The following is a 13,198-nucleotide window of genomic DNA, read 5'->3' on the forward strand; positions in this document are numbered from 1 at the left end:
AAATATTACAAATATATTTTTTCAGATTTTCGAGAAAAAAACAAGGTGTGGAAAAAAATGCATTTTAAAATTGATCGAGTGAGGCATCAAAAGAAAGGTCTTATTAATCTCTATTCATAACTGAAAACCAAAATTTTCTTTAAGGTCTGGTTGCTGAGTTATTTCCATTTGTTTATCCTTCTTTTTCTTACATTCCGATCCGAAGCCGTTATCTTCTGACAAAAGTCTCGAAATAAGTTTTGGTTTTCCTATATTAGTTCACATTCAAAAAGCCCATGCATTTAGATGAAAAAATTACAAACTGATTTTTTTCAGATTTCCGACGAAATATCAAGGTTTGTTAGAACAAAAAATGTTTCTATGCAAATAAATCAGCAACCACACCTTCAAGAAACTTTTGCTTTTTAGTTATGAATAGAGCTTACAGACACCTTTTTATGTCTAACTTGATTGTTTTGAAGAAAATTTTTGAAAGTGCCTTTTTTTGGATTTATCCTTTCATTTTTTTTTTTCGAAAATCTGAAAAAAATAAGTTTGTAAATTTGTTGCTGAGTTATTTGCATCCAAACATTTTTTTTTCTTACATTCAGAGTCAGATATCTGCGGACCAAAGTCTTGAAACAAGTTTTGATTTTCTAAAACGAGTTCACAGTGAACAGGCCTATGCATTTAGGTAACCTAGAATAAAGTGAATTTTCGAATTGATGTGAATAGACTGAAAATTCATTCTTACAATGAAAATAAAAACATATTTTCTTTATACTTTTAATTGGAATTTTATTCCGTTTTCTTAATTCAAACTTAAAAAACAATATAAAAAAATATTTTTTTTTTATGTTTTGTTTCTCTTTTTTTTCTACATTTCGGTTTTTTTATTGATTTTCGTTTTTCTTTTTGTTGTTGTTATATCTTAAATAAAAAATCGTATTTACACAAGAAACTATTGAGTTTGTCGAATAAAAAAATTCTTCAAAAAAGTTATACCAAAAAAAGATAAAAAAATAAAAATATATATAAGCTGATGCATATTTTCCTTTGTGTATGTGTTCGAGGATGTTCTTCCTCCATTAACAAGGGGCGGGATATGAGCTGATCGTTCAGGTTCGGGGGGTAGATAAGTGGATTTAGGAGTTATACTGGTCGATGTATTATTATTAACAATTACATCATATGCGTTCAGACAATAAAACTTTATCTCTCCCTTACTACTTTTGTTAAATATTTTGTTTCGATTTTTATAATTTGTATAAAAAATAGTATCATATTCTGTGAATACTTGATATATATCGTTATATGTACATTGGTTTAATTCCTTAATTAATTTCATGCCTTTTTTTCGTTTTAGGCTGAACCAAGCAAAGCTTCGTTGGATATCATTTCTCTAGCGCTTAAAGCTCCTGGAACCATCCTCGTTCGCGATCGACTTCTACTCAACTGCGCTCTTCTTTCCGCACCTGCAGCCGGTCTTTGTCTTCTCTTTTGTCTCTGGTCTCGATTTCCAAACGCTGAACCAGTCTGTAAAGCTTCCAATAAACTATCCATGACACCTTCTTGAGTCTGTGCAGCATCCATATCGACCAGAGCCAGCTTCCGTTGCTGTCGCTCAAGCAAATCACGCTGTGCATTTTCACGAGCCTCAGCCATTCTACGTTTCTTCTCCTCCTCTTCTCTTGTCCGCACATTATCCTGATGTGCTTGCAAGAATGCATCCTTAAAGGTCTTTATATCGCTAAAGAACTCCTCCATTGTATACTTGTTAGGATCAAAAGCATAATACTCGCCCAGTTCTTTGAATAGTTTCTCCATTTGAACTTGCATCTTGCCCAAAACATCTACTTGCTGTCGACAATCGCTAGAAAATTTACCCATCACCTCTGCGAATTTATCATCATCACATTGTGGCACTTTGTTATTACTTAAATCGGCTTCTAGATTCTTTACAGCGGCATTAATTTGCCGCATAGCTTTCTGAATATTATCCAAATTAACTCTGGATGCCTTGTCAACATGTGATAAATCATTGTAAAATGTCAAGGCATCAGGGAACTTAGTCTCCACTATCGATGCGAGGTAGTGCAAAAGAGTCTGTTTATTGTCCGCGTCTTTAGTATTGGACAATTTCGTCAGATAGGAAAATTCAAAACCGAATGCCTGTTCGTTCTTTGTTCCAGAATTCATATAATTACCCAGGAGTAAGATAAGTTCGAGAATTTTGGCAAATTTCTTACTCGTCCGTACCTCATCACATGCAGCTGTGCCCGCAACAATTTCTGGCTTGATGTCCGACACCATGTCTGTGTAGTTGAGCTTGAAATTCAAACTGTGAAGACGAGGTCCAAGACGTTTAACTTCTCCAATTGTAGCAGCAAACTGCTCGACTCCAGACAATGGTTCACCCTTGGCTTTGATTTCTTGCAGTCGCTTCAATTGCTCCGGCGGAGGCATATACTGAATCAATGACTGCAGAATATTTGATGATAAAATGTCTGTATCGCAGCGAAGAAGACAAATTTTGATCTGTTCATAGGACAGGTGTTTTAGGGAACCACCTAAAAGAATGGCAATATTCTGAGCAGCTTTGCCATCCAGAACTTTCAAATCAATATTTTTCTTAGTTAATGTTGTGGGCTTATCCACTGAATCTTTGTTGTCTTTTTTAACCGGCTTCGAGGAGAATTTCACAGCGAGTTCTGTTAGGAAGTCATCCGAAGCCAATGTATCTTCTTGACATTTAACCCAAAAGGCTTTCTCCGACATCTTTTGTGGAACGATTGCCTTCCAATTGGCACGCTTCATTGGATTTTTTATATCCCACTTCTTCTTTGGCTTCAGGCCATAAGGAAGTGCATTTGCGGCAGCCATCATAAACGGTGGCGGTGGAGGACCTCGTGGACCACCCATCATGCCCGGCATGGGAGGTGGTGGTGGGCCACCCATTCCTGGCATTGGTGGTGGAGGTGGCGGTCGTGGGCCACCACCCATTCCTGGCATTGGAGGCGGCGGAGGTGGTGGTGGTCCTCCTCCACGTGCTGCACCAGGCATCGGAGGTGGTGGTGGTGGTCCTCCACCTGGCATTGGTGGAGGCATTGGTATGTTAACTTTCGGCAACTTGTTGGGTGAACCAACAACCACTCCTGTGGCTTCCATTAGTTTAATCTTTTCTTCCAAATGTGCTGCTTTGGCTTCAGCCTCCTGCTTGGCGCTTTCAAGTTCCTCGATTTTCTTCTCATATTCTTCTGTTTGTTTTGTTTCTTTTGCCTTGGCCCTTTCGACTATATCGTCTAGAAGGAGGGAAGTGTCTATATTGAAATTACGATTGTCAAAATTCGGATCACAATAGCCTTTGTGAAAGACAATCTGTGATGTACATTCTTCAATAAGCTGATAATACGCAGGCCGAAAATAAAAGTCATCCCGAATGAACAGCAAATGCTGCAAAATCGATAGGAAATATTGCTCCGAAGATGTATCAACCACCAGATTCTTAAGTACATCGAAACAGTCATTCACATCGTCCATGTCAAATCGCACATTATCGAATCGCTGAATGAATTCTTCAAAATCATCCTCGCGAATTTCGTTAAAGATTTTGTAATGTTTCTTTAAATCGTCATTATTGCTAGTATTGACAATTTCAGTGAATTCATTTAGTTTTTCATACAGACCCATTCGCATGATTTCACATCGCAAATGAAGACGGAAATTCATGTCGCTGGGTGTATTGGTGAGGGTATTGATAAATATCAAACTGTGACATGCGAGTTCACGTTTTGTATCATTCTTTTCTTGGATAAATAAACCATCGACAATTGGTCGAAAACGTTCACTACTCTTGTAGGTGGATGAGGCGGCAGAAGTTATGGCACGTAGTACTTTTTCATAGCCATTTCGTTCGGAGACTAGACAAAAACTGGCCAAAAGTTTTATAGCTTCACACATGGTATTGGGTTTGCGTGGATCTAGACTCTGGGCTAGAAGGAGAACAACTGTATGTTGTTCGGGTGTGAGAACGAGATTTAGGCCCCATGTGTTGTTCATGAAAGCCTTGAGGCAGCGAATGCATTCAAATTCGATACGATCGAAATTTCGTTCTTTTTTACAACGACGAAGGAGATTAACAATTTCATCAATGCCATTCTCACCGAATTCCTTGATCCAACTGATTGGATTACTGGTGAGGGCAACACGTAAACTTTCGACGCATTGATAGATTTTGTGCTCGGCGTGTTCTCCATTTTGAAGATATTCAATGTAGTCGTTGGGTTTTTCAAATTTCGAATTTGATCGGTGTTCGAGTGAGTTTTTTCCTGAAAGAAAAAAAAATAAGATAAATAATGAGAAGATATAAACAGATTTTGATGGTAGATCAATATTTTTACATTCATCAAAATTTAAAGATGTTTTCCTTCCAGCTTCCTATGAGCTTCAACGGAAGATTATATGCCAAATGAAATAAATACATATAAACTTTTGGAATAGTTCTTGTTACATTTCATTCAATTGCATTTGCAATCAATGATACAATCATTTAAATTTGTTTGTACTCATTTTTACATACGTGATTTTTTGTCTGTCTTATTATATTTATAGATATCAAAACAGAAAAACTATTGACGTTGAACTTCACAAGTGGATAATTTAGCAAAATAAAAATGCAAACTTTATAAATAGAAACAGAATACTATGTAATGTTTTGAAATAAGTTTGATGAGCGATGAAAACTTGTTATGTATGTTAATTGTAAGAACTATTGTGGTTGCCGTTTACACAATGTGTTAATAATATACATAATCTGACATGTGGTAATGTGGTTCATTTCACTTTTTGTGATATCACAATTGTAGATATTTTTGTTGATTAGATCAATGGGAGCAGGATATGACCAGAGAAGGTCATCTAAAGAACTTTTTTGGAAAGTTTTATATAAAATAAATTAAGGAACTAATTAATTACTAGAAAAAATTGTGTACAACAGCGGAAGAAATTAATGGATCAAAAATAAATTCCATTTTTTTTTTTTGTGGTTTTTCAAGTGACTTTTTAAAGTTCCTTTAAAAATGGTCTTATTGGAATTTTAAAATGAGGATTTTAAAGGTCAAACTGTTTATTTTTGAGGTTTTGCGATGAACAAATTTTTTAAGATACGTGTTCCGCTCAATCTTATTGAATACCGAAAAAAAATGTTTTCGAAATTTTTGCTGTTCTTTTTTTTCAACTAAAGTGGATAACTTGTTCATTCAGCTTAAATATTCGTTTTTATAAAAGTTCGATATAAATTCGTTATAAATTCAAACATTTTTAATAACAGAAATGCAACAATAAGAAAATTAAATTTTTTTTTTGGTATTTAATAAGATTGAGCGGAACACGTAGCTTGAACAATTTTTTCATCGAAAGATCCCAAAACTACAAAGTTCGATCTTGAAAATTCTATTTTCAAGAATCCAGTATGACCATTTTTAAAGGACATACAATCACTTGAAAAACCTCAGAAAATTTGGATTTTTTTTGTATCTCTTAATTTTTTTCACTAATTTACTAGCTCGCTATGGGTATAAAAATATTTAATTTGCTTGATAAGGTATTGATATTATACGAATTATTCCTGTTGCGAAATGTTATCCAATGTTCAACTATTCTGCTATCTTCATGAGAGATTATCTACAGTTACACGGGTAAGGTAGTTTTTTCTAGCTACGAGAACTTAAAAAGTTTTGAAAATAGAAGTAAGTGCTTTAGGGACAGCTAACATACTAAAGCATCTTGAACAAAGGGTGACTTTGATGTTATTGTCAAAAACCGCAAACTATCACAGTTTAGAATGAAAAGGATCTCCTGTCTGAATGGCATGAAATGGCAAGTGTTCACAAAGCTGAAAACCAAATCTGTAACAATTCCGGGAACACATTCGAATACTTAGCTACATAGAAGAACCAGTCTCCGACTTTTTGCAATAAAACCATATAAAGTTAAAACAGACAATAAATCGTTCTTGATAAACGCACAAGTCTTCATTTCTTCCGCGGACAATTTCCCATGTCTATTGTTTCTGGCTAAAGAACGAATCTCTGTACTTTACTGTCCGAAATTGGACTCGAAGGAAAGCCAATGAGTATTTCTAGAAAAGGAGAAACGAACGTTCAAATAAATGAAACAAATATGTCGTAGATACAAGATCATTAATAAGGATTAGTAAGAAGAAGGGGAAAAATTAGAACTATGGTGCTCATCAGCTTTTATTATGTTGTAGTAGTCAGACTTGCTCACATCCACTTCAACTTGTATTGATCTATGCGAAAGGTAATATCTAAAAGAGGTCTACATGAAGCCATTCATTTGCCTTCTCGGTCATTGTCATACCAAATGGAGTGCAATGAAAATTCGCTAGTTCGATCACCTCATATCGAAAAGAATACTCTATTAGACTTCCTTCTTGAAAGTGAGTGCTTGAATAAGAAATGACAAATACACCGAGTGCAACGAATGAAATGGGTTATTTTTCAAATTCAGTGGGTTAGGCATACAAAAGCAGGTAGTGCTATTTCGTAACGAATGAGGTACTTGAAGTAAAATCGAATGTCTTGGAACTATTTTAAAGACATTCATTACAGACCTTTAATATCAAATTCAGTGGAGACAGATTTCTCATGCTAAACTCTATCAAATTCATTTGAAATATCAACTTCAATAATTTAACTTTCTCAAAAACAATGTAAGGATTTGAACTACTCTATTCGGTGGATATATGAACTTATTGCTTAGCAAAGCGATATTCCCGGTGATTAAGAAGAGATTGGCTGCACAAAATCTGGTTTTCACAATAAGGTCGTGTGTGAATTGCGTTAAATATTTAACCCCGTGTAAAATTTTTGACGCTATTGAGGTGAATAAAAAAATTTCAGCTGTTAAAAATTCTAGGCGGGTTAAATTTTATAGCTGGTAAACTCAACTATTAAACTTAACCGAGCGTTAGCCTTTAAACTGACTATTAAATTGGTTATTGGTATCGTGAAATATGTAGAATTTAGTAAATATTAAATTGAGCTTTAAATTTGATTATATTAGTAGGGCGCATAAGTTTGACACGGATGCCTTTTTAATTTTATATTTGAGTGTTGATATCACTGTTTTTACATGTTATAGTAAAGAATTCAAGACAACTTATGCAATATATACTTTATAAAGTGGGCAAATACCTTGCATGCTTTCGAAAAATATTAATGATATAAATTGAATTTCTGGAATGACAGACTTGGATTAAGGTTACATATAAATTGAACAGAAATTCAGTGGGCAAATAAGATGAATAGCAGCTGGGCCAAGAAAATCCAATAAGAATTTAAAAAACCGCATAAAGAGAGAAGAAATTCTTTCAATTTTACGTTCTTCACGAGAGACTCCAATATGTGACCTTGAGATAATCGAATATATTCGATTCAATTGAGTATCGGTAGCATTTAATTTGTTTCAATAAAAGGTTTTCAATGGATGGATGTTTGCTTGAATCAAATTCGGTACTACCGCTGCTTGATTGTAGCAAGTAACGTGTTGTCACGTAGAAACTCAATAAATTAATTAAATCGCGATTTTAGCTAAGCTATTTGCCATGAATAGTTAAAACTTTATAAAGAACCACAAAAGTCATAGTTTTTATCTTTACACTATACCTACATATGATTAAACCTTACAAAATTTCCAATAATGTTATTCAAATGCTTATCGGACGGAAAATGCTTGAAAAATGTAAAAACAATGATTATTTATTCAAGGCCCCCACAAAAATAACACTTGAAATAATCATCATTTAAGATATAAACAAAAATCAAATTACAAAAAAAATATAAACAAACAAATAAACAAATCCGAGAGAAAATTCTATATAGTTTTTGTGAGATCTAAATTAAAATTGATAAATTATGAAAATGAAGTAATCATTTATCGCCAAGTAATTACATATGTGAGCAAAAATCATACACTGGCCACCATCTGGAAGCCAAATAAAATCTATAAAAAAAACAACGAGTACCTTCTTACCCCTCTCCCACACAGAAAAACCCCAAAATCATCACCAATCGTGGGAGTAAATGTCACACTTTTTCTCAGTGCTTCTATAAATAAAAATCCAAACACTTGTACGAAAAAAGCAAAAAACAACAATAACAATAATTATAAAATCAGAAGACTACACTCATATACACCAAAGACAAAACAAAACAAAAAATGAAATGAAATAGAAAACATTGATTCATGTGATTCATACCTTTTTAGCGAATTTTGACGCGTTTTCTGATTATGATTGAATTTTTTATCAACAAAACAGTTGTTACGGGTAAAAATGCAACTTCATCAATAATTTTATTATAAATGACCTCACCTTTCAAATGCATGAAAATCATTTTTCTGCGATCGAGGATGGGCTTCGACAGCAGCGGTTCTCGCTTGTCCTTGGGAATATTCATGTCCTCGAGTATTTCCATGAACTTTGTTTCAACCTCCGATTCGCTCAAACTGCGAATCATCTTTTCCAAATCTTGTAATTCAGGAGCATCGCCATCTGTGGAAGTTGGTCTACCCGAAGGTGTATGATAACTACTGCCCTTTGTCTTGGGACGGCCGAACCAACTTTCCAGCAGTCCGCCGGACTTGTTCTTTTCGTGTTTGGACATTCTAAAATTAAAATTTTTCATTATTTACACAGTAAAATTGAGTTGTGGATAGGGAAAGGTGTTTATTTATTGGATTTGTCAGATTAAATAAAAAATAAAAAAAAAGGTGGAATTATTTGGTTCCAAATGCAACACACACAGAGTACAAGTTGATGATGGACACAGCGCACATGGGGGTGCATTGTCGAGCACCCAAACTCCAGATGCTTTTTGTGTTTGTGGGACTACGCTACAATAAATGATGACTATGGATGACGGTCAGTGGCGTATCCAGAAAAAAATTTGGAGGGGGCTGGAAAACTTTTTTAGAGGTTAAATGTACTACTGTCTCCTACTTTCACATAGTGTTTTTTCAAAGTTATTGTGTCCCAAACTTTTTACACAAATAGCATTCTTAAAAAAACACTTTATTTCGTTCGAACTTTGTCATGTGCTGAATTCAAAACTGTTTACAGATTTATTCCTATCACGTCTAGTTATTGAGCTATACTCATAATTATTTTCGATGTATGTTCCGCAATTCGAAGGAAAGTGAATTAAAATCACTTTTCAATTTCACGTGAAATGAAATATCATATTCTTCATTTCGATCGATTTCGAAATTGCTTCGAACTGTCAAAAGTGAAGGATCATTTATTTTTATTTGGTTCTAAAGTAAATTTACTGCTGCTTTGAACATGGATGCAAATTTATTGGAAATTCAATAAAAAAAAAGTAAAATTTAAAAGAAAAAATAAGAAGACACATTTTGCGAGACAAATCAAACATAAGTGAAATGCATAACATGGGCGATATTATTGCAAATCTTAAAAGAAAAATGAATTAGAGGTAAAGTGTAAAGTGAGGTTTGCAAACACAGAAGCAGTGCGCATTCCCCAGGGTTCCTGGAGAACTGCACACTCCATAAAAACTGTTTGATATTTCATGCCTCATGTGTTTTATGTGTTTTGTATTAAATTAACAACAAATAAACATTACAAAACAATAAAAATATAAGTTTTGATCATATTAAATATTTTGTTCAAAATTGGGAAAGGCACCAAACAACAGAAACAAAGTGAATCGAATTCGATCAGAAAATCTAAATGAGTGAAAAAGTGCAAACATCTAATTTCACTTTCGACAAGTGAATGCGCAAAGAGCCGGCTCAGAACTTGGAGAAGGGGACTCGAGTATCTGAGATCTTACCTCCCTCTAAGGGTGTCATTTCTCAAGTTGAGATTTCTCTCAACTCAAACATTCGCTCAAGTGATGTCATCATAGATAGCAATAATAGTTACTTGAGTAAAATAAAATCTTGAGTCGTCGTCGTTACTCGAGTTACAATTTTTCTCAACTCCAGGGGGGTCATTCCGTATCTCGATTATCGTCAGACGTTAACGTTTGGACGTAAGACTTGCTTCACGTAAAATTGAAAACGTCACTCGTTGGACGATCACATTTTCGCTATAATTTTTTTGTTTCACGGAAGACGAAAATCGTCTAAACGTTCACGCAAAAACGTTGACGTTCGGACGATAGCTAAATAGCTGACGTTTTCCATACGTTTATACCTATTTAATGTTTTTTTTATTTTTTCAAGACTAACCAAATGTAATATTAGATTCGTGTTTGTTTATTTTAAAATACAAAAACCATCAAACGATGGTTAATTTTTGGGGTTACTCTAGAAAAAATTAAAATGACAAGTTTGTTCTAACAAACGTATGTATGTCAGCATGAAATTTAAAGCAGTTTGAGGATTTCTGAAACCTTTCAAACTGTGTCAAGAAATAAACGTAGACGAAACGAATTTCGCTGAGTTACGTGAAGCAAATTGTGGACGATCACGTCCGCGATTAACGTTTTGACGATTATCGTTTTGAAAATTACGGAATGACCCCCCAGTTAGTTGAAAAATATCTCAAGCAATCGCTGAAGTGAAAAAATAAGGCTGTCACTTGAGTAAAGAAAAATCTTGTTTTGAGGAAATTTGTTTTCTCAAACTCGAACATTTTTTGACTGATTTGAATTAGCTGTCATCAAAAAAAAAACATTTTTTTTAATAATTCGCCATTGTTCATATCGTATTTGTCTTACATACTTGTCGAATTTGTCGTCCCACTCGTACAACTCAAACAAATATTCACGATTTATTTATTTTATTATAAAATTAGTACAAATTAATTATTACATACAAAAAACAAACGCTCGCAATGACACTCGCGTTTTAATGTCAACTAACTGAAAAAAAACTAAAGCGTTTTTTCCAGTAAAAAAGCCTCCTCAGACGTTCACTTGAGAAAAATTTGGACTCCAGTGATGACTATGAATAAGGATTCGCTTGAGCGAATGCCTAAGATATTTCTCAACTTGAGTGACGACTATGAATTCCGCTCTAATTTTTTTTTTTTAATTTTTAAATAACTTTTGCTTATCAGACTTCAAGTATAATTATTTTTTTCATTTTGCTGATATATTCTGGTTTTCATGCTCATTTACGGGCCTTAAATTAAATTTTAAATGAAAATCAAATGAAAAATGTTGTTTTCTGTTTACATTTTTGGTGGATTTTTGCTGTAAAATGCTTTGACTTTAAAGAAGCCTTATATTGCCAAGTTAAAATTTAAAAGAGCCAAATCCGATAAATCGAAAATCAAAATTTTAAGGAGCGAGTTAAAAGTTCAAGGAGCCTGTTTAACGATAAATAGCCGGCTCTGGCAACATTGTAGCATTCCCCAAAAATATGTGCACTTCCCTATGTTGTGCCCTCTTCCATACCTACCAGAGGAAATCAGCACACTTCAATTATCCTACCGGCTGCGCCAATGTTATAACATTTAAAAATGTTATAGTTTGGAATTACGCAGGGATTTCGCAGTGATTAAATTTACACATCTATTCTCGTTAACGTGTTAAGTTAGACGCAACTTGTCGTGTCATTCCGATAGTCGCGAGCCCAACTTCCTCAGTGGATAATCGTCGGCACTTTAAAAGAGTCAGCACAATTCAATTATTGTCTTATTGCACTTTGATTGACTCAAAACAATATCCGAAAGATGATACCGAATGGACAATCAAAGTGAACGTTATAATTGAAGTGTGCTGAGTTCAACGCACGGCGATTTCCTCTGGTAGGTATGGACGAGGGCACAACACCTAAAATGTGATATACATAGATAGTAAATGTTTTGAAAACCAAAAATTTTGTTCAGTTTTCATTTTTATAGATGTTCTAAAACTTACACATTTTGAAAAGCAACTAGCTCAATGAAATTTATAACATAAGAATTACTTGTTTAAGTTTTGAGTTCTTGTGGGGGGTTCATGGCCCCGTGATCACCTCTCCTTGTATACGCCGTTGATAAATGATGACTATGGACGATGACGGTGTGCGCATTGCATGTTTCGCACCAGGAACGAAACGGAGCGCGGGAGATGATGGAAACAGGAAGAAGGGAAGGAAATAAAAAAAAAAAAACGATGTAATGTGTAGAAAATGGGGAAACGGGTTTTTGTTTACATTTGTAAAAACGCCCCACGCCCATTCTTTTGTACAACAACGAAGATGAACAAATCAAATCAGAACTTTTTGTCAAAAAATTTGATCTCATCAAAAGATGATTCAATCGATCTTGTTGTTATTGGTTAAGAATGATTATCACATAAAAATATCCATAAATGTAAATTTATATTAAACAAAAATATTATTACCTTGCCCCCGGTTTACGTCATAGACGATTATAATACACAAGGTAAAATAATACTAAAACGGCGCAGCAATTTTTTTTTTTTTCTTTATTGTTTCAAAACCACTTGTTGATAGTTGAGGCGAGGTTTTATTTTTATTCTTCTTCCAATTGGATAAATGGTCAAACTTTAATTGAGGTTTTTCAATATATTTGAATTATATTTGTTTAGTTTTTCAATTAGTTATTTAATAAAACACAAAAGATTGTTGGAAAACTGTGTGGTGGAAATTTTTCTTAAATCCGTTTTTTTCTTTCGTAGACGTTTTTGCTAAATTTCTTTTCTCGTTTTTTTGTCTGTCTGACTTGTGTCTTGTGAATGATGCTTTTTTTCAATGTTTGACAAGAAATGTCACGGTGTCAAAAAATTGAACCACATGTATTCACAATAGTTGTTTTAGGGGGATAACACAGCAGAGCGGAATTTAAAAGTGATCGCACACCAGAAATGTATGAATTCAGAATTTTTTTTAATTAAGATTATTTTTGAACGAAATTTTTTTTTTATTTTAAACCTAGTACGCAGATCGGGAAAAATTTTATTTCTCATACAAATTTTTTCTTGGGACAAATTTTGTCTTGAATATTTTTCCAAGCAGTACGCAGTTCACGCGCAAAATTTAAATATTTGGAGCAGCTGTAAAGAAAAAGTCTCCACTTAATTTTGCGCGGACAAATAATGTCCGAAGCATTAGTCTGCCGGCAAAAATTCTGACAAGGAAAAATAAAACAACGACGAAAAAATTGAAAAAATTCAAACAAAATTAAGGCGGACTCTTTAATAAAATACTTTGAAAATGAAGA

At 34.0% G+C, this 13,198-nt stretch overlaps 1 protein-coding gene across 2 annotated transcripts; it reads right to left on the minus strand.

The window, feature by feature from the left end:
- Window positions 1-849: 849 nt before the first annotated feature.
- Window positions 850-12,724, minus strand: LOC129921176 (protein diaphanous). 2 transcript variants are annotated; one of them, XM_056002882.1, is made up of 3 exons: window positions 12,360-12,724; window positions 8,375-8,667; window positions 850-4,307 (listed from the first exon to the last, which is right to left on the minus strand). In XM_056002882.1, the coding sequence occupies exons 2-3, from the start codon at window positions 8,664-8,666 to the stop codon at window positions 1,342-1,344; spliced, it is 3,258 nt and encodes a 1,085-aa protein (XP_055858857.1). In that variant the 5' UTR covers window position 8,667; window positions 12,360-12,724; the 3' UTR covers window positions 850-1,341. The 2 variants fall into 2 exon arrangements, with proteins under 2 accessions (XP_055858857.1, XP_055858858.1); XM_056002883.1 differs by lacking the exon at window positions 12,360-12,724 and adding an exon at window positions 8,806-9,063.
- Window positions 12,725-13,198: the final 474 nt, after the last annotated feature.

Source organism: Episyrphus balteatus, chromosome 1 (genome assembly GCF_945859705.1).
Source record: "Episyrphus balteatus chromosome 1, idEpiBalt1.1, whole genome shotgun sequence".
Classification (NCBI taxonomy): Eukaryota; Metazoa; Arthropoda; class Insecta; order Diptera; family Syrphidae; genus Episyrphus; species Episyrphus balteatus.

Excerpts from the sequence above, each read along its gene's own strand:
- LOC129921176 (XM_056002882.1), bottom strand. The coding sequence starts at position 8,666 with ATGTCCAAACACGAAAAGAACAAGTCCGGCGGACTGCTGGAAAGTTGG. Across the intron at positions 4,308-8,374 it reads GATTTTCATGCATTTGAAAG|GAAAAAACTCACTCGAACAC; the intron begins GTGAGGTCATTT and ends TTTTTCTTTCAG.